At 30.8% G+C, this 22742-nt stretch overlaps 1 protein-coding gene and 2 long non-coding RNA genes across 4 annotated transcripts; 2 read left to right on the plus strand and 1 right to left on the minus strand.

The window, feature by feature from the left end:
- Window positions 1-8635: 8635 nt before the first annotated feature.
- Window positions 8636-9602, plus strand: LOC109177060. Of its 2 annotated transcripts, none has more exons than XR_002053509.1 (2): window positions 8636-8808; window positions 9289-9602. It is a non-coding gene; the product is annotated as an uncharacterized LOC109177060 (long non-coding RNA). The 2 variants fall into 2 exon arrangements; XR_002053508.1 differs by having other exon boundaries at window positions 8659-8808; window positions 9306-9602.
- Window positions 9603-10097: 495 nt separating this feature from the next.
- LOC109177052 lies at window positions 10098-14396 on the minus strand. The gene is made up of 7 exons (XM_019326389.1): window positions 14068-14396; window positions 13885-13963; window positions 13037-13829; window positions 12404-12930; window positions 11713-12316; window positions 10262-11622; window positions 10098-10151 (listed from the first exon to the last, which is right to left on the minus strand). The coding sequence occupies exons 1-7, from the start codon at window positions 14394-14396 to the stop codon at window positions 10098-10100; spliced, it is 3747 nt and encodes a 1248-aa protein (XP_019181934.1).
- Window positions 14397-15875: 1479 nt separating this feature from the next.
- On the plus strand, window positions 15876-21839 carry LOC109177044. The gene is made up of 3 exons (XR_002053503.1): window positions 15876-16227; window positions 16398-16494; window positions 21565-21839. It is a non-coding gene; the product is annotated as an uncharacterized LOC109177044 (long non-coding RNA).
- Window positions 21840-22742: the final 903 nt, after the last annotated feature.

Genomic DNA, 22742 nt, shown 5'->3' on the forward strand with positions numbered 1-22742 from the left:
TTTTAAAATGATAAATTTTAATAAATTTTGATTAACTTTTATAGAGTTAATCAAAACTTTTTAATAAAACTTTTTTTTTAATGTTTTTAATAAAATTTTATAAGACTCTATAAAAGTCTATATAAAAAACATTTATAGATTTTTATCAACTTTTTATTTTAAAAAGTCTACAAAAGTTATTGAAATTCTAAATTGAATACATCCTTACAAACTTTGATTTTGACTCTTATAATTAACTATTAACTACTAGTAGTTGCACCCGTGCGATGCACGGCAATATGTATAGAATAATATAATAACAAAATAGGGTAGCCAAAAAATTAGTAATTTATTAGACATTATTAAAATAGATGATGTATATTGTAATATGAAATATTATTAAGAAATAATAGTGTTATATATATATATATATATATATATATATATATATATATATATATATATTCAAAGCACCCAATAGTAAAGATGGGAAATAATGAATAGATATGATAAAATAAAATATTATTAAAAACTTCTTTGTATATAATATTATTTGTGAAAGTACAATCATGATCAGTTTCATCACAAATTAATATCTTTAATTCATTGGGATTTGTTACTCTGGATGTAGTGACATACAACTGATCATGTCTAAAATAATATATTAATAAAAATAAAGTGTTTTTTAACAATAAAAAAGATAATATTATTGAAAGAAAGACTAAATTATAAATTATTTTATAAATTTAGTAAATAAAATAAAAATAAAGTTATATTTTCAAACTAATTCCATCACGTGATCTACATATTTTTTAAGGTTTCTACAAGGTTATTTGTCATTTTAAAGTCAGATAATTATATTTTACAAATTTACAGATGGTACGTTATTCCCACATATCAAACTTTTTAATCCCCTAAGATTACTTAGAAATGAGACTGCTACATACATTTAACCATGATTAAAGATTGGCTTTCTCAAAAAAAAAAAACCACGTGTGATAATATTTGCCCTTGACTTTATTTATTGTCATGCCGTATGATAGTCTCAAAGAGAAGTGCTTTCTTTAGAACTTAAAGACAATCTTGAATCAGAAGGTGTTAACGACATTCGAGGAATTAAAACATTTGTTCATGCATTCGTTCCACACATGATTTGAGCTTCCAAAACATGAATAGCCAACCTTGTAAAAATAAGCCTTGTACCATTTCATAGTCCCAATGAGCAATCATTATTGTGTGGACCATGGTCCATACAAGTTGTATGGACCATATTTTGTATACTATAAAATAATGTACATTCAGTATAAAAATAATGTACATTAAACACAAAAATAATGTACATTGTATTCAGGGGATGTACATTATTTTTGTACTGAGTGTACATTATATGGTATAATGTACATTCAGTACAAAAATAATGTACATTTAGTATATTAAAAATGTACTTTATGTTATGGTCTACATAACATTGTGTGGACCATGGTCCACACAATAATTTGTCCCCAATGAGTGATCAATATTTCTCAATAGCATGAAAGATGACCCAACTTCATTTCTCTCTCTCTTTTTTTTCTCTAAATAATCCAGCCCAATACTAACCCAATAATGCAGCCCATAACCCGAACCCAATAAAATCATATATAAAATGTTTTCTCCTAACTCTAAAGACCATCTCTAACTATCTACTTTATATCAAAAGGAATATTCTCTGTATATTCTTACACCAAATTTTGTCATTTCCAACCCATTACAACAATGTTATTTTATAATATTTAATAAACAAATATACTACTTAATATAATAAATTCTTGGCCCAAGCTTTATTTCTTTCATATTTTGTTCTAAATAATTCGGCCATAAACTAACCCATTAATGTAGCAAAACCTAAGACCATCTCTAACCCTATGCACCAAATTCTGCAATAGATTTTACACCAAAATTAATATTATCAGTATATTCTTACACCAAATTTTTTCTATCACCAACCCATTACACAAAATTTTGTACCAAGTTTTATTTCTTCACTAAAATAATTTGATTTTTTCATAAATTAAGACTTTGTATTATAACTTTAAATATTTTAATATAAAATATAATTATAATGCAAATATTATTTTATACCATAATAATAAATCATAGAACATACATTACATTCAATTTTCAGATGTGGTGACTTTGAAGATGTTTACCTCTTCATTAGTGTTAATCTATTAAGTTTAACAAATAATCAAATAATTTAATTACATTTGCTTAAAATAGTTACGCATTTTTTTTTTGTATATAATCAATTAATCATTGAATAGGATCATATCTATTGTTTTATCTCTGTTTTTTTTTTTAAACGACATTTTTAGTCATACTTACAGATGGTATATTATCCTCACATATCAAAATTTTTAATCCCTTTGAATTAATCATTCTTGAAACTGCTACATACATAATTATATTACATGTCAAATGATCCATACATCACATTAACCATAAACGGAAAAAATAGATATGAAATTTAATACCATTAAATAAATTCGTTGGTGTACATAGAGTCAAAAAAGTAATATTACATTATTAAGAACATACTATTAAATAATTTACTTTCAGTAAATAAATAATATAAAACATCATATATTAAAAATGTCTTATAAGAGTCATAGTCCACACATCTATGTGGACCATGGTCCACATAAACATTTGCCAAGTTAAACATATTTAGTAGTATTATTAATTATTATGTCTAAAATCTTAGAATTTTTTTTTATTAAAAAATGATATGCTAATAATACAATAATTATATAATCTAAAAATATCATATATTATAATATAACTCTATATATATATATATATATATATATATATATATATATATAACATATACTTATATCCTAAACTATATTTGGCCCAAACAGAAACTCCAAAATGCAACCCAAAACCCGAACCAAATACAAAAGTAATAAAATTAATCGGACAACCCCAAAATTCCACATAATCTGCCGATTCGCCTTCTCTATACCTCCCTCGCTTTTGGTCTGGCGATTTCCGAATCGCAATCTTCTACATCGCTTTCGGTCTGGCGGGTTTAACCCATCTCGGGTTTGACCCGTCACCTTTGACCCCGACCTGTAGGCCAAAACCCGAACCGCTCGATCTGACCTGACTATAAACGCTAGCACGGACCTGGGGCATATAACCTATCATATATAATGAACATGTATATAGATTTATAATAAAGATTAAAGTATGAAAAATATAAAACCTTAAATATTTTTTATTACTCAAATTTGAATAATATGTTTGTCATCTTATAATATGATATGTATACTAATATAATATATAGAAGCATAATAAATATTATAAGACACCAAAATATAACAATATAAATAACATATAGAATCAAGCTAAAAATATCTTTGTAATTAATTTTAGGCCCAAAATTATACTGCAGTCCAATTTCTTTAGGACCAAATCGATACCCAATCACAGCACAATAACCCGACCTAATTCTGGAAATATATAAACAAAAATTAGCTAGACCTAATACTCAGACGACGGTTCGCATTCTCTCGCCTCAGTCCCGATTCTCTCTACCTCCGATTTAGTCTCTGAACATCAACCATAGGTTACGTAGTTCGTTATTCCTAATTTGGATTAAAATATTAGTTATGGAATTTTGGCCTAGCTAAAATTGAAGTTTAACCATGATCGCAACGTCGATTTAAGGAAGCAGTCAAAAATCCAAGCTGAGCTAAGTTAACCTATCCTTGTACTTGCTTCAGTCCGTTTACTCTATATTTTGTTATAAATTTGTCTATATCTTTTTATGTTTGTTAGATTAAGATCTTATTATCGTTTTATTTCGGTATTTCAGTTAAGGTTTTACTAAAAAAAATGTAAGAGTAAATATAGACAAATCTATAACAAAAACGGACTGAAGCAAGTAAAGGAACACATTACTAATAATAAAATGTGTAGAAGTTTGCATTACTGTTATTTTTTATCATGAATGAAACTATAATAAGAAAGAATCACCAATAAATAAAGTAATAGTTGGAAAATATATTAATATTAATATTATTTTTTTGAATGCTACCGACTCTATTACATTAATATTATTAAAGATGGGAATGATAATAATTTTGCCAATTTACTCCACACATCCAATACGTATATAATATTAATATATTAAACATAGTATACTAATTTGTTCAAAATGTTTATTCGAACATAATATTAATATTAATATATTAACAAAAAAAACAACACAATTATAAATAAATATTTTTGGTACAATCTCCATAAGCCCAACAAATACTATTTTTTAAACATTAAAAAAAAACAAATATTAGTTAACTAAAATGTGAGCCCAAACCCGACCCAACAGATGTAGTATGTTTTGTATTTGCAGATCAGGCCCAAATTAGTTAGAAAATGTGAGCCCAAACCCGGCCCAAGTGTATATGCTAAAAGATGTGCTCTGCTTGTCCTCACAACCAGACCTCCCCTTTGTCGATCAGCTAGCATTCTTCTTACATTCTCTCTAAACACTGTCATAATCTCTGTTGTCAGATCGTAGACTATAGCTTGAAAATATGAGTCCGTTTTGCATTTTACCAAGACCTTGATGTCTCGAGCAGCTGATAATGACCGATTTCATTAGATCATGGTTTACTGCAACCCGAAGTGAGGTCTGCATATCGGTGGAATTGTAGTTCGAGGATCTTCGTTTTGACTCGCCGATCTTCATTTTTACTGGTAATTATAAGGCTCTAACGTTGACTGATGATCTAGATGGAGATTCTAGCCCTAATTCTCAAAATCGTCTCTAAGATAAGTTAACTACCCATGTTTTTTAATAGATTCGTATCTTATTTCCTTCTAAACTTGAAATAACTGCTAATTATTCATATGATTGAAGTTTGAAATTAGGTTTTAGCTAATTCCTTACGTTTTGTATTTCATGTAGGGGTTTTCATATCTTCTACTATATCTGCGATTCACCGATGATATACATGGAGAATCTGCTTCTAAATCTTGAGATCGTCTCTACCATTTTTAAGCTAAGTTATGCTAGAATCTGCTAAGTTTTCATTAATCAGTTAACTACCATATTTTTAAAAAATTTTACTTTCTTCGTTTAGTGATTTGTTGAAATAATTGCTTATTATTCATACCATTTCAGTAAGCAATTAAGTTTTTAGGTTACTAATTGCTTATTATTCCTTTCATCGAATCAAGCAAGTAGCTTAAAAATTGCTTATTATTCCCACTTTTTTGTTATTGGTTACTTATATTTTCAATTTATTATGAGTGAGTACCATTTTTTTTCAAATTTTATGTAAATGATGAAGAAATATTTCTGATGTCAAATCATATTTTGAAGTCTATTTTCAATTCTAATTTTTTAGCAAATACTCAGATGATGATTTTTCACTTGAAAGTTGTGTAATTTTTTTTTTCAAAAGAAAAACTGCCTGATATCGTTATTTGAGTAAATGATATCTAATTTTTTTTACAACTACTAGTATTTGCACCCGTGCGATGCACGGAATGAACATGTTGTAATATATTAAGAATATATGAATCGATATATAATTATTTAAATTAGAACATCAAATATTATATAGTGCACTTAAAGATATGATTTGAATCGTTTATATATTTTGATGTTATCATTGCTTGAATTTGTGCAAATAATTGCTCAAATTAATAGCTAATGTCTAGATGTACGGATGCGGTCCTATAATTTTAAAGATTTTATTTATCATTGTTTAGTATTTTCATACATTAGGTAAATGTGCTCGTTCTCTAACAACTCAGTTATAGAAATGAATTGCTATCCATATTCATTTGTATGGAAGATATTTTTTTTTTGTCTAGATATATAACAATTTTTTCATTTAAAAAAAAATAATATCACCGATTATATTTACACATTATTGAAACCTCTTTGTAGACGACATTGGTAGTGACAACACAATCTTGTTCATCTTCGTCTAGAGCTAACATCTTCTCCATCAGGATGGGTTACTTGGTGAAAATATATAATGGTAGAATATCACTCAATTAGTTATCCTTTTATATTTCCAGTCAATTCGTAATATCAGATTCATTTTCAGCCAATTATTCTTTTTTATTTTCAATCAATTAGAATATCAAATGCAGTGATATTTTTACCTAACTTCCGTTCCATTTTTAATTGATGATGTAAATATTATTATTGAAATATTTCCGTTCAATTTTTAATTTACCTTTACTATTGTTTAAAATATGCATTTACTATTGATAATGTAGAATATTATTATTGGAATATTTTCCTCCAATTTTTAATTTTCGTTCCATTTTTATTATTCATACCATTTCAGTAAGCAATTAAGTTTTTAGATTACTAATTGCTTATTATTCCTTTCATCGAATCAAGCAAGTAGCTTAAAAATTGCTTATTATTCCCACTTTTTTGTTATTGGTTACTTATATTGTCAATTTATTATGAGTGAGTACCATTTTTTTTCAAATTTTATGCAAATGATGAAGAAATATTTCTGATGCCAAATCATATTTTGAAGTCTATTTTCAAGTCTAATTTTTTAGCAAAACTCAGATGATGATTTTTCACTTGAAAGTTGTGTAATTTTTTTTTTCAAAAGAAAAACTGCCTGATATCGTTGTTTGAGTAAATGATATCTAATTTTTTTACAACTATTTCAAATGTTAAGTCATTTTCTGGAGTTGGATTTTTTTTCCAGCTCTCTTATACAGTACACTTGATTTTTTTTAAGTCAAGTTCAAAGCTGGAATGATATTCTTGCTTTTTGTTTCTGTTTATGTTCGTATGGCACACTCTTTGTCTATTTCTACCCAGGTTCATTTTAGATCTGTACAAAGTATTAGTACCTTCTCACTTAATTCCAATTCTATCCTTAAATTCTTAACAAATTGAGCAGATCAAGTGAACCCTAACTATTAAGGGTTTGTTTACTTACTAAGTCGCATTTCAGTATAGATATGATGAAATCCTTCATTCAAAATCACATGCATGACTATTTTGACTCACCATTTTGTATTCTTGTGTTAGTATCTGCAGTATCTTGTAATTTATTTGGTGTATTCACAGTTTAAAGTCAGATTTGAAGCAAAATACTTTAGTTTTGGTGGTTTGATTTTTTTTTTTTTAAAGGAGACTTTCTATTTAACAAAAGGGTTTAAATGATTCTGTTCCTTAAATTATTATTTTACTATGCCTTTTGAATCACATTTTTATGGGGGTATAACATCATTATTGCACTATGTCTTTTGAATCACATTTTTTTCCTATTTTTTTTTAAAACTTTGGTGGTATGTACTTAGTATTTTGCTTTCTCCTATGGGGCATAATTATGATTTTGAATGAACTATTGCAGGAAACAACCATCACAAGAATTGTTACACACCCCTTAGCCAGTTTTCATCTTTATGCTTTAAATTAGATAAGTTAATACGAATTAAATTAGAGTTAAATTAGTTAAGTTACTACCCTATTTTGTAACATCATCATACATTTTAGATACCATGTTTAAAGTTAGCTAACAATGTTTTTCCAGGTTATTGGCGTATGATGAAAATGTTAATTATATGTCCAATGCACTATTTTTTTTTTATTTTTATTTTTTTATAGTTAGATGGTCCATTGATAGTTGCAATTTTAACATATAATAAGGAAATCTAAGTAAATTTTTCAACAGTTTTGGAAAAGTGCATATTAGTGCATTATGATGCACCTATTCAATATATTTTGCAAAATTAGAGGTCGAATACTTTGGATAAAAGCATATGATGAATCTATATTTCTGATGCTATTACAGATTTTTTATTTTCGAGAATTCTGATTTTTTTGAAACATTTATTGAAGATTTTTGAATAAGTTTATTTGATTCTTATGTTTATGGAAAATTATTTGGGACTCTTTTTTACTGGCCTTTGCAAAGTTTATCTTCCTTTTTTTAAGTGTAATATTTTTTAGGCTTAAAAATTTGATTGAAGGGTTTTGTTTTTTATTAACTATTCAGTTTATAGAAGTGCTTTTGTGTGGCATCTATGTTTGTTATCATACTCCATCAGACTTTTTTTTTGAAACATTCTATATTTTCATATTAGATAAATATAAGATTCATGGTTTTTAATATAAGATTGAACATGTAAATAGTAAGTTTGAGTTTCAAAAGCTTTCTATAACATCCAAAATTGTCAGTTAGTAGCTTTTCGTGTTTGTTATCTTCTTTTAGCCCGTTTTAGCTCTTAAATATAAGTGTTTATAAATTTTTAGTTCTTTTAGTCTGTTTTAGCTCTTAACACAAATGTTTTTCTCACAGCTTCTTAATGAAGAGTTGTTTGATTAATCATGGGGTAAAATGACTTATCTAAAGTATGAGATTCAAAAATTGCAACTTAACTTCTAATCTGTCAATTTTGATGAAAAGAAGAATGTTTTTCAAACAATGATGCATGCACCCCAAAAGAAGTTCATGAACTTAACAGAATAAAGTTACCAATGTCCAGTAGGATTAGAACCAAATGTCTAGTAAGGACTACCCACAGCAAAACATCACATAGATGGCTGGAAAGCATTCTTCTTTTCATCAAAATCGACTGTTTCTGTATTTACTATTTACTATATAAAATCGAAAAAACTATATTGCCTTGCACATGTGCAATTTACATTATTAATTATGCCTTTCATTCAACTATGCATTTTATTCAATTATATAACGTTCTTTTATTATATGCAGGATGTGTGTCTTTGAAGTAATAGGATATTGGGTTCAAAAATGAGAGTTCGCTATGATATCCAGAGCAACCCAGGTAAATGTTACTCGGTAACTTATTCCAATGGAATTAAAAATCACCAACCTACAAAAATTGTATAATATTTAGCCAAAACAGAAACTTTTTTGTTAGGGTAAAATCAAGTATGCTTACCAAATTGTGAAATCCCTTATGCCTCTTCAGGACTGTTTGTACTGCATTATCCATCTTGCTTGCTTGCAACTGAAAACCTTTTGTGATTCATGCTTGTAAATAAAATCTTATATATTTATATATACATACCACTTTCTGTCATATGTTTTCATAGCAACAATATAGGTTAGCTGTGTGTATTTGCATTGAAAATTACAACTGCCGGTTTACATCTGATGAAATAATCTTTGTATATGAAACTAACTAAACAAAAAGGCAAATGATGAATACTACCGTCTGATGCCTAAGCCATAAGCATGTAACTGTCAGTTACTATTTCACTTCTAAAACTCACAGCATTGTGCTAAGTGTGTGTATACAGAGATTTAACAAATGTGCAGGTGTTCTCAATTCTAAGCCTCACCTTAATCTTCAAGCAACTGTGTTGTTCCTCTTCAACAGCAATATGCATAGATGGCATGGTATCTTCGCACAGATTTTGGTTCTTCGTTTCTAATTTGCAGGTGGTTCGAACCGGGGAGATGGTGAACTTGGGGGTGAATATTGATATGAAGGAGCTTTATATAGAGGCTGAAATTTGTTCTCCAATTTTGAATATTGTCTTGGAACTATGAATCTTGCTGGAAACGTTTGAAGACCCAAGACTACATTAAAGAGATTGTTTTTTCGAAGCATTTTATGTATGTGTATATATATATATATATATATATATGTAAATAAATGTAGATTATAGGTTAGTTTCTCAATGTAATTAGAAGTCTTTCATTATTAAAAGTGTAATTACATTGGTAATTGACAATCTTAGCCAGCAGTATCACATTGAAAAGGTAAGGCAATGTGAACACAATTAATTAGACTGATTGTGTTATCTATCATTAAAACGACGCCGAATTCTTTACGCGGGAAGATGTTTTAGGTAGAAACTTAGTGCTTTATTATAACTAGTAGTTGCACCCGTGCGATGCACGGTCATAAATGTAAGAAGTAAAATGTAAGTACTTAAAATTAAAAGTAATAGGATGAATTGCGAGTTTTATTAAACATTATTGAAAACTTCTTTATATACGACATTTGTAGTCGTATTTTTGGATTGTACATTTTCGTCACAAATCAACATTTTTAATCCGCTAGGATTACTAACCCTTGACACCGCTACATACATTTGTCCGTGATTAAACACCGGCCTCTTCAAAAATAATCCGACGTTTGACAATGTTTGTCCCTGGCTTTTGTTTATTGTCATGGCATATGACAACATTAGCGGAAATTGTTTTCTTTGAAACTTAAAAGGCAATCTTGGATCTGACGGTGTTAAAGACATCCTTGGTATTAATACCTTTGTACCAGCACTTGTTCCGGTCAATATTTGAGCTTCTAAAACATGAGTAGCCAACTTTGAAATGATCATCCTTGTACCATTGCACAACCCCAAAGAGTGATCAATATTTCTCAAGAGCATGACCGGTGATCCCACTTTTAAAGTCAATGAGTGATTTGGTACTCCCGAACATCGTAAGCCATTTAAAAACTCCGGTGTGTGTAGATCAGCAAGCATGTCAACATTGGAATCAGATTTGCATACCGAATCACAACTGAGATATGTCATTCCTTCAGCAGTATTATATTCATTCATGTATTCATTGATGTTATCTACCACGTCCAAAGTTGGTGCCAAAATTGCACAATCTTTAAGATATTTGACATCTCTATTTCCAGTACGAAACCCCGGGAATATGCTATCAACCATTGTAGCAATAGGATCCTCCACTGACTTGAGTAAGAATTTTTCTGGAATATTGATCTCAGACTCTCCATCCAATGAATCACCAATCGTTCCGTCACCTATATTAGCAATCCACTTTGCATATTCTTCAATCTCTTGAACTCCCGAATCTGATTGCAATGCCCTAAGCCGTAGATTCTTTGTTAGCCTAAAAACTTTACAACTTCTCCAAAGGTATGATGAATTTATACTTGCTCCCACAATATCTTGCCTTGTACCCTTTGGAATTACTGGTAAAATTTGTCTGAAGTCTCCACCTAACACGACTGTTTTTCCACCGAAAGTCATTTCAAAACTTCTTGGATTTTGAACACGCAGTAGATCTCTCATAGTTCGGTCCAAAGCTTCAAAGCAAAATTTATGCATCATTGGTGCCTCATCCCAAATGATCAACCTACATTGCATGATCAAGTGTGCCAACGGACTGGTTTGACTGATATTGCAAGTTGAATCTTCATTGACAGCGATTGGTATTGCAAACCTAGAATGCGCTGTTCTTCCCCCTGGTAATAATAGCGAAGCTATGCCACTTGATGCAACATTTAAAACTATCTCACCCTTTGACCTCAAAGCGGAAGACAATGCTCTCCACAAGAAGGTTTTCCCTGTACCACCGTATCCATACACAAAAAAAAATCCCCCAACCTCATTCTCAGCATCGTGCAATACGTTGTCATATATTGCCTTTTGTTCTTCAGTTAGTTGCTTCACCAAACTATCATTCTCTTCCTTCATTGCATCTCTGTCATATGCCAATTCCTCTTGTATTAACCTATTGGTTGCTTTGTCAAGATTCTGTAAATCAGGGAAGGGCATTGACGGAAAGTCTTTCAAACTCTTTCCCAAATTAGTCAGAAGTATTTGTATCTCTGAAAGTGCATAATTCTTTTTCTGATCTTCAGATAAAATTAAATCTGTGGCATAAATATCAAAGGAATAGTATAAGTGTGTTTATAAAAGTAGATTGCATCACATGAAGAAAGATATTAAAAAAATTTAGGTACCTCCAAGTCCAGTCTGTTCTCTAATCTTGAATTGTGCATCTTCAGTCAAAGAGTTCCACGTAGATTCCCACACTACTTCTGGGTGTGACATTGAGTTTGACATCAACAAAGTCACAAACAATCTCCTCAAATTCGCAGCTGTGGCCCACTGACCTGCTTCTTCTATAGCATTAACATACTCCTTATCGTCGTCTACTAATCCTCTAGCTGAACACGCATCCCTAAATGATTCGTACTGCACACCATTCACTTTTTTAATATCTGCAAAACTGGTTGGCCCTTGAACTTTATTTAGCAGACATCGCAAATAAAAGATCTCGCCACTGCCAGGAGGCACATAGAACACTCTACCTATTGCAAATCCTCTTTTCCTTGGCTGCCATTTCCTGATATCTTTTTTCCATACAAACTTGGTGGGCATTTCAGCATATGTCAATTTCCTTGCTTCTGGGTATGTTTTATTTGCCTCAAACCATTCTAGGAACATGCTTTGCAATATAGTTGGTCGACTGAGTATGTTGTCAACCGGATCATCGTCTGCAAAAACTACACTCTGTTGATTTGGCAAGTGAAAGCTTAATCGTTCCACTGATGGTGTTCTTAACTGTATTTCAAATCCAAATAAACGTCAAGCAGCTTCACATGGAGATATGTACCTACAATCATAGTACATACTTATCTCATCAATGACTTGCGGTCCCTCTTCCTCGCTGTTACTTCGGTAGAACTCTGCTGTCACCCTGTCGTTACCCTTGTTTACGTATTTGAAGAGGTACTTTATTGACCGGGACTGGTTGCACCATTCAACATTAATATGACCTCTATACTTTAACAACAAATGCCTATTGTGTGGCACCACGTATCGATTGTCCAAGTTGATCCCATTTCTCACCACTGAACGACCATTGTCACGTCTCCGATATATAGGATAACCATCATCGTCAAAAGTAGAAACATTAACAAACTTTTTGGGAAAGTGTTTAGTACATTTACCCTTCGCCATGCATGGAGAATTCAACCGAGCTCTACCGCAAGGACCGTGCATCATAAACTCATCCACAGCTTTGAAGTATTCTGGATCTAGTATTGGATCAGGTAACTCAGCTGAAATAATGTTGTCCAAATGTATCCCATGTGATGCTCCATGTTGCTTATCGAGAAATAAAAGTATATGAGCATGCGGTAGGCCACGCTTTTGAAATTCGATGGTATAGATAACTGTTAACATTGACAAATTGGTGTTACAATAAAATATAAACAACGTTATACAAAATTAAAAAGCTTATACAAATAATAGAAAAAGCATAACGAAATAGTTCAGTACCTCCAATGACGGGTCCAAACAACTTGTTTTTCCTGCAGTCCGAAATTAAAGCATCCAACTTCATCTTGAATAATCTACATATAATGTCAGGCCGGTCTTCTGGTTTTAAATTACGATCCATCAAGAACCGTTTCACCTCAGGCCATTTTGGATTGCATGTGAATGTGATAAAGAGATCCGGGTATCCAACCCATCTACATATAGCCATAGCGTCCTGGTAATTTTGTATCATGTATCTAGCACCACCAGTAAAACTTGAAGGCAATATTATTCTCTTTCCTTGAGTCCGAGGATCCACTTCACCGCGTGTTAATGCATCATTCAGGCAATTATATGTTTCGCACCTCAAACTTTTTTGGTGTGTCCTTATATATATCAACCTTCCAGACTCCACCATTGTATACGCATCCACCAAAAATTGTTGGAAAAGCCTTTTTGCATGCAGTAATGTAGAACCCAGCGACAATCTTGACTGTATAAGGTATGAAAAATATTCCCTCGGACTAATCCTTTGACGACCACCCGAACTGTTTCCTTTTACGGTGGAGAATCTGATGTCTTCTCTATAACCGTCCTCACCGTAAGGAACCAACAATGGGTATTGCATTGGTAAGTAAGCTGGGTTTAGTTCACTAATTCGTTGTAATAGGCCGCTCTTCGTTTCCACAACGATGTCACGCTCTCCAATATTTGCATCCATATCACCAACAATTACTGCAGCAACTTCAAAAACTTGTGGCAAATTGTACGTTCTCGCATCCTTTGATCTCTTATCAAGCAATTTTATCTTTACCTCCGCCAAAGGATTTTTTTTCTATTTCTGAACGGGCCATTCTAAAGGACTTTACCAAAACATTATTTGCATCCAACGCTTGTTGAATATCCTTGACAATTTCTTCATGGATGTCATTTACATCACCGTTTGGCCTATTAATATAACATCAAACATTTGATTAACTTCCAATACAAAGTTAGTTAATTTAATATGCGCTATTATATTAAAAAATAACAATTCCACTCTATAGACATACCTTACGGAATTGAGACGATTCACCAATTCATTATTAGTATCATATATATACAACTGCGCAAAATGTGGTCTTTTCCCGTCCACAGGCAAAAGACTACCAATGTAGTGGAAGTTTTGTCCATGTATCCGAAAAACCGGTGGACCACCGTTTTTGTTCACATCTCTGTCTATCTTACCACCCATTGATGTAAAGCAGAACATATTATTGTACGTTCTTATGTTGTTCAAGAAATGCTTGCTTTTTTCACCAACTCCAAAGAAAAGGTCATATATCTGCGGCGGGGGCAATTGTGTTGTTGGCAATTGAATCTTACCATTGTTGCAACACATTGTATATCTAGGTGTACCGTGAATCACCGTTTTGTTTATCCTTTCCTCGTGCCAAAAAATCGCCCCACAATATTGACATGTGTTATTGGCATCACCCAAATCATTGTATTCCACTAAGTATAAAAAATACATGTCTCAATTTATAAAATTATTTAAATTAAAAGTAAAAAATATATTATTTAAGAAAAAAATTTTCTTATACATACCTTTGTTTTCATCTGACGGTTGTAATACAATAGCCAGATTTTCTTCTTCTTCCACATTTTGATTGATCCCTGTATATCAAATTTTGAATTTATCAAAGATGATTTCCCTGATTATTTAAAAAAAAAAAATCGCAAGTAAGTTAAAAAAATTACCATTCCCTGTAACATTTAGGTTTGTTCGTGTTGCTTGAATATTGGAAACTTCCTCGAAGGCACTAAATAGATCTCTATTAAGCACATTTCTTGCGTTTTGGTCTGCACTTAATTGCGTGTTTTGGATGATGTTTCCGCTCGTATTGACTAACAAAAAAACAGTATTCAATTAAATATCAAATTAACGATTTGCGTGAAACATTCTAATAACCAAAGTAATAACCTTACCATTTGATATTTCTGAAAGCGGCCGTCTTGTGGTGGTTGATTGGCATAATTGCACTGTTATTGTTAAATTGCGTAAAAGACTAAGGTATAAATGAAGAAACTTTATATAAAATAATTGATAGATTGTAAAACATAATTGAATGTACCATTAGTTATGCCGCTACTTCCAGTATTGAAAACAGGGCTGTTGACTCCTAGCAAGAATTTTCTGCATTTATTGTTGGTTTGTGTATATTCCATATTATGTGCGCTGAGGTGTATACTCACATTTTCTTGTTTTCCACATTGAAAAGAAAATAAACATTAGCCAAAAAATTATACATACATGAATTGAAATATATAATACCATATATATTGAAAATTTAATTTTATTGAATTACCATCCGTGACCAAGGTGTTTGGTGTGCTAGTTCTATTAGAAGTGAACATTGGTGTTCCTGCAGTGTATGAGTGCGTCTGATTCTCTTTTTCGACAACATCAGTATTTATTTCAGCTGTTCTACTATGTACATTTTCTGCAAAATATTAATAAATGGGTTAGAAACTATTTATTTTTGTTCAATAAATAATTACCTAAGTAGATGCAAAGTAATATCTCAACAGTAATCGAGAACAATAAGCCAAAAAAAAATACTATTCCCTAACTCTAATAATATGTACAAAATAAACACATGTCAAAATATATAATTACTCCATTCTTACCATAAGAGAATATATACTTATCCCATTATAAAAAACACATAATATATACTTAGCCCATTTATACCCTAACCAAAACCTATTAAATAATGAGCCCAAATAACCTACCCAAACCCGCCCAAACTACCCTGACCCGAATTCAATACCCAAACCCAACCCATTCTCGGCTTAGACTACCCGGACACCGCATTCGGACAATGCACAATTCGCTAAATCCCTTATCTCTCTCGCTCTAACACTCTGTCCGATCGCGTCGATTCCATCCGTTGTTGGTGATGGCCATCGATTCTTTAGGTTTCAAACTCAATCTCTTGCCCAATCTCATTCTGACCGAGCTATCCATCCGTTCTTGTTCGTCTATACACACCGCTCAACATACAATCTTTCCTTTTTCTAACCCAATTTGAAAATCTGAGCTCGGTTTAGGGAATTCGTTCCGATCTACTGTTACGCTTACATTTGCTCTTTTTTTGAGTTATATAAACATAGATGAGTGTTTTTCACATATGTGGATTCAACCTTGTGATCCGAAACCTAATATGAAGGTAAATTTCCGCACTCTACACAGTTTATATATATATATAGGTCTCTGTGTACATCAACAATTTGATATTTACGTAGTGTATAGATTTCTTATACTGCAGATCTTTATAGATGTATACATACCAACGCAGTTAGGGTTTTACTTTAAATTTCATTGTTGTGTTAATTTCAGGTAAATTTTCGAGTTACCAACTAAGGTAAAAGGCTATCAATGGCGTAAAGAGGTAAAACTTGTAGAAACAGTGTACATACAACAACATTTTGCTAAGGTAATGCTTAAATAATTCGATATTAATGTGCGTATGTTACCTGGAGTGTTAATTGGCTGCTTCCTTTTGCTACCTATAATTGTAGAACTGCGTATTTTCCGCATTATTCTTGACTGCAATTTTTGTTTGTTGTAAAACTGTAATTGTGAATAGGTAAACTGTCTGAGTGTTTTAAGATTTAGGTTTTATATCAGGTGATGTTAATAACTTCTCTTTTTTGTCTAAAAAAGTGTGTTTTGTGTGCAAAATGAATTAGCAGTAATAATTTGAATGACTCTTGAGTTTTTCTTGGAAATAGCATCAAATCATCTGTGTTTATGTAATTGATATTTTGAGATTGCTGACATATGAGCTTTGTAGTTTATAATATTATGGACTTTATGAGGTCATTTTTGCTTAAATGTATTTAGAACTTTAACATTAAATGATAGATTTTTCATAGCAGTTAATTTGGTAGTCAAATTATGACATTTAAAATGTGAGTTTAACTACATTTCTATGTGTTTCTTATCCCTACATCATTACATTAGATCACATTAGTTTCACTACATTTATTTTTATTAACCCATGTTTCAATCTGATTCCTTAAATCTGCTTGCAATGCTCTAAGTGATGTGTAATTAGTTTGTGGGAATAGGAAAACTGGCAAAGTGGTGGTAGTTGTATGTTATATATAAGCTATTAGGTGTTAGTTTTTCTTGGTTTTATAGAAACAACAATTTTTTTTTGGAAAAGTTAATGATCTATAATCATTAAAATAACTTTACATTTTTAACTGGGAAATCCAGATTTTCAGTTGATTTGTATGTAAATGATTTTTTTTTTAATATATTTACTAACATTTTTATTTAAGGGTTTGGCAAATGATGAATTGGTTATGTCTGATGCCCTTTTGTAGTGAAATCATTGAGTTGTCATTAAAAGGATTACATTTAGCAACTTTCCCACTTTTGTTCTTTATATGAGGATGATGTCCTCCTTCTGCCTGCAAATGAAGACACATAAAATCAGATGCTGCTTTTTGATTGAGTGGTTTAACAGAGTTTTGGATTATTTCCATTCTTAAGATGCTTCAGATGTGATGCCAAAAAGTGTTGCAGTTAAATGATGACCTGGAAAGTCTGATGCCAAATTTGCTGTTTCATTATATAAATTATTATATGTTTAGTTTAGTAATTTCATCTCAAAGTTCTGATTGTACACATGAGTTACTTTGATAGGCAAATGATGATATATAAAATCTGATGCCAAAATTACTTTGAATTTCAAAAATGTAGTTGAGTCATTTGAGTCATTTGATAGTAAAGGACTGATTGTACATAGCCGTTTTTTTGCCAGACTGATGATATTTTCAATCTGATGGCAAAATTAGTTTAAATTTCATGAATTGAGTTCAGTGATTCACAGTAAAACAATGATTGTACACAGCATTTCATTTGTGATGCAAATAATGAAATATAAATTTTGATGGCCAAATTGCTATTTAATTTGTAATTTGTTATACTGTTTACTTAATTAAGTTTATAATTGCAATGATTTAAAAACAATTTCAGTAAGTAAAGAAATCTATGTTTTTGAAATCTACAGGAAAATGATGATCTAAAAAATGTGATGCCAAAATGATTATCAGTTTCTGATTCATAGATTAATAATTGTTTTGATTTAGGGATTTAATTTTTTAAGAAATTTTAAAATGACTTTCAATCCATTAATATGAGAAATTTTATAGGGTAATTTTGAAATGTGATTCTCAAATTAGCTAAAGTTTATTAAATTTTTTTTTTCTTTAAGTTTAATTTTATATAAAAAAATATATCAGTGATCAGATAAATAAGTCAGTAAAATGTGATTCTCATTTTTGCTAAGTCAAATTGCAATTGAAACACAACCCCAGTTTGAAATGACTTATAATTTTGTTGTATGTGTAAAATATTAAATATGTGATTCTCATTTTTGCTAAAGCATCAAAAATGTTTTTTTTTTTAATTTTTTTTTATCTTAAAAAATTCTATCAAATAATTTTATTTGAAACTTAATAATATTTAGTAAATTGTTGTCTTTTTAGCTAAGAAATGGTGGGGTTGGATGTTTGATTGCAGATTGTTACTTTCCTAAATGATTTGGTATTTAATAATTTGTTTTAGGTACTTTGACATTAGAACACTTAACTAACTAAGTATAAGTGATTAGCTTAGGAATGTAAAGAAAAAGAAATAAAAAGACAACAATCTAACAACAGCTTTAATGTTTTAGCCCACAAAATAAGATCAGGTTTTATAATACAAATTGCCAGTGTTCAACAATAAGAAACTTGACAACTACCAAAAACTTATATTACATTCTAAGCCAATTTTGTGTTGTACTCTCTTCAGTTACATCTCTTTGGTTGCTTGTGGTTGTCTGATTGCTTGAAAACTTCTCTTCTTTATTGCTGGTTCTTGATAAATCCTGTTAGGCTTAAGACACATAAACAAAAATATAAAAAAATTGTTAGCAAAAAATAAATAACTCAGTGATCAGATTGTGATCCTTAGGATTTCTCTAATTCAACCTGCATACAGATAGATAAACAATACAATACAAAAAGTTTAAACATTCATGGATGATTAGACAACTGATAATTATATAAAGCACAATACCTAAATACACAACTTTAGCACTATTAAAGTGCTATTAAGTCTTGGTGGTTCCACAAAAACCAACTTCAAAAATTCCAACAAACACAACAGTTGGACAATTGTTTGATACATGCTCATTGTTTACCAACAGAACAGAACTCTAAAATGCATGATGGGTTTAACAGTCAATTTTTTGTCTTCTTCCCCTTGCCAGAAGAAGAGAACTGATCAATTAGTGATCTCTTAACCAAATGACATTCTTCCAAATTAGCAGCTGGACTCTGAGTTTGCTGAAAACTGTTGGGACTGTTGACCTCATTATCACCATTGGAGGCTTCCTATAAAATGAAATTAGTGATTTAGTTTTCAAACTTAGGCAAAAGTAGAAAAAAAAATGAAATGTTAACATAGATGATATTACCTGATCAGATTCATCATCATCCTCTTCATCCTCATCAATCATTTTAGATATCAGGTCCTTCTCTTGATTGTCTTTAAGCTTTGAACAGTAGGTAGAGACTAATATTTCATCCCTCAACAGCCTCATCACAATATAGGCTGGATTTGCTCCCCTCATTTGACTGATTTTCAATGATATCTTAAATATCATTGACATTCCAATTAGTGATTCCAACTCTTTTGGAATGTCTGAAACCTATAACCAAGTAAAAAACACTTTAGGAAAAGTATACACATAGGATTTAGTGTTTGTATCTAATAAGACAGTGATGCGTTTAGTATTGTTAGCTTACCTTGTTATATTTATTGTAGAGGAGGTTTGCAGGGATTCCTACCAACTCTGAACACTCCCTATCCCATAAAAGGAAGGGAGCATCTGATAATCCTTTATCCATAACTCTTACTTTTACCCGATATCTTGCCATTCCTTCCTTGTACTTTTTATCACAATTAGTACAAAGTAGATCATCTCCATCTTGTGTCAGTTTTCTGTTGCAACCCGATGTCATGCAAGATATGTACATCCATCCAAAGGAACCTTCAATTCCTACAATCTGTGCAGGGACATAAAACTCCCCATCCTGCATTGAACCAAATAATCTATCATTATTAACACTGATAGATGAGTTATTAAATCTAGTCATAGCAGACATATTGTAAACTGAAGACAATTCTAACCTGTTTTGTTTCCAATAAATCACCAACCGAAGTGACAGTGATAGCACCACTCCTAAATTCAGAAATCCCAGTTGAGTGTGACATAACTGTGGCAGTGCTAATACTTCTTAAAGGACTGTGAATAGTGGTTATCCTACAGTTTCCAAAAAAAAAAACATCTATCAAAAACAGATTGTAAAAAGCAGATTGTAAAAATTTTGATTTAAAAAGAAATATTAAAAACTTACTTGGCCCTGAAATCTTAACTTCCTGATAGGAGGAATTCAAGTAGAGTTTGGTAGCATCATAGGAACTGGTGATCCTGACTTCACCTAATAGGACAACATAAAAAAAAAATGAAATTAAACAGTGATGTATATAATAATGATTTAGGGGAAGCAGAAAAATAAACAGAAAGATAATTTATGGATAACTAAACATCTTACCATTTACAATTTTAGCCCTACACAGCTGAATCACCACAACTAATGGTTCTTTTAGATCTGAATTGTAGAATGGTAGCATGGGAGCTACATGGTTATCCCAAACAGTGCATTTCAAATGATTTCCCCTGTATTGAAATGTGTTAGTATAATGGAAAACAAATTTAAGGAACTTAATACATAGATTGTGTCAAACTTACTCATTGTCTGCTATCTTGAAGTCTATGAGTTTAGCTGGTTTCCCCCCTATAATTTTATCAACTGGAGCATGTATCTCAATCACTCTGCCTATTACATCTGTAATCCAACAAAACAAATTTATATGGGTGAAAAAATTAAATCTTAAAATTTAGCAGTGCATAGACAAATAATTTACCAAACATGACTTTGTCATTCACCAAAGTTGGATCTTTCAGACATTGATAGGGTTTCAATCGAAACATGTTTGTAGGAAAGCCTCTAGATTTGATTGCCTTGACCTGAGTATCATAGTTCAACCTTATCATATACTGATGGTCACAAGTCCTATACATATAGTACTGGCTAAACACCAAAAAATTCTTTATGCTATAGAGCTTCCCTTCCTTGAAGATATTCTTGTACTTGTCTACATCCGAGTTTTGCATGTTTACATGAATAAAAGTACCCTGAATGATAGATTAGTGAACAAATTTTATACAGTGTAATGAAAGACAGGAAAATTTATCAATGGAAAAAATTTTGCTTACCTCTTGATCGCATACCAAAACCTCTCTACTCTTCATATCTTTGGAGCCTCTCCTTTCCGGTATTTCATAAACTCTAACACACCTTACTCGTATGGCCCTCTCTCTATCAAGAGGGACAATATCTTTAACAAAAATATACTGACTTGGCATGATATAAATTTGCAGGGATATTGAATGTGGGGGACTGCTACTGAAGAGATGTAACTGAAGAGATGGAGAAATGGTGGGTAAAAGAAGATTGACACATGTTTATATAGGCTGAAGAAGTGAAATTCAAAATTTGAAGAGACTTGCAGCCGGAAGAGTGATGGAAACCTTTGAGTTTCCAAGAAAGAATTCCGAATCATCAGGGTTATTTTTTGTTAGAAATTTTTATTAATAATTGTTCAATATGTATGTGTATATCGGAATGTCTTTAGGTGTATATAAATAAATAGATATATGAAGTCTTGGAAAGAGATTACATTTAGGTTATCATTAGAAGTCTTAAATAATTAGAAGTCTATTTAATTACCTTGGTATCATAAGATATTAGCCGTATACTGAACATAGGAAAGCCAAACGTCGATTGAAGACATTTAATTCGAAGCTTTATTCTGACTTCTCAAAACGACGCAGTTTCGTTTGGGCGGGAAAGTGTATTGAGTAGAAAGTTACTGCTTTATTATATTGATAGATGATAGATGATAGATTTTCTTACAAAACATTTATAATATATCATGAAATTCTTCTTATTAAATAGTTATTCACCCACACAACATTCTCAACATTATTATTTTTATTCATAGTATGCTGTTACTTATATGCTAATTACTTATTCTTCAAAAAAAAATGCTAATTATTGTATATATTATTAATAAATATCAACAAAAAAAAAACTATTTCATTAGAAATTCATAACAATATTGAACAATAAAATTTATAATAAAAGAAGTGATCAAATAATATATATATATATATATATATATATATATATATATATATATATATATATATATATATATATATATATATATATATATATATATATATATAAATAATTATACTTGATATATTGCTAGGCATCACGCAAAGTACTATTATTTGCAATAGCAATTTGAGACTGTGAATAACAACAAGGTGCTACTGTTTGCAACCCCAAACTGTTGTTGCGAATAGTAGTTCGCTATTTGTAGTAACATGATGTTAAAAAAAAAAAGGAAAAATATATATTATGAATATAAACATAAAAAGAATAAAAATCAAAATATATAAGTGTTTATATGAATATTAGGAAACATATATTAAAATTTGATGATGAAAATTTTGTTTTGTTCATGTATTTAGGGAGAATTAGAGAAAGT

Source organism: Ipomoea nil, unplaced genomic scaffold, assembly GCF_001879475.1.
Source record: "Ipomoea nil cultivar Tokyo-kokei standard unplaced genomic scaffold, Asagao_1.1 scaffold0785, whole genome shotgun sequence".
NCBI lineage: Eukaryota > Viridiplantae > Streptophyta > Magnoliopsida > Solanales > Convolvulaceae > Ipomoea > Ipomoea nil.

Coding starts and splice junctions, on each gene's coding strand:
- LOC109177052 (XM_019326389.1), bottom strand. CDS start 14,396: ATGTGTTGCAACAATGGTAAGATTCAATTGCCAACAACACAATTGCCC. Junction 13,830..13,884: donor TGGATGCAAATAATGTTTTG/GTAAAGTCCTTT, acceptor CCTTTGGCGGAG/GTAAAGATAAAATTGCTTGA. Junction 12,931..13,036: donor GTTTGGACCCGTCATTGGAG/GTACTGAACTAT, acceptor CAATGTTAACAG/TTATCTATACCATCGAATTT.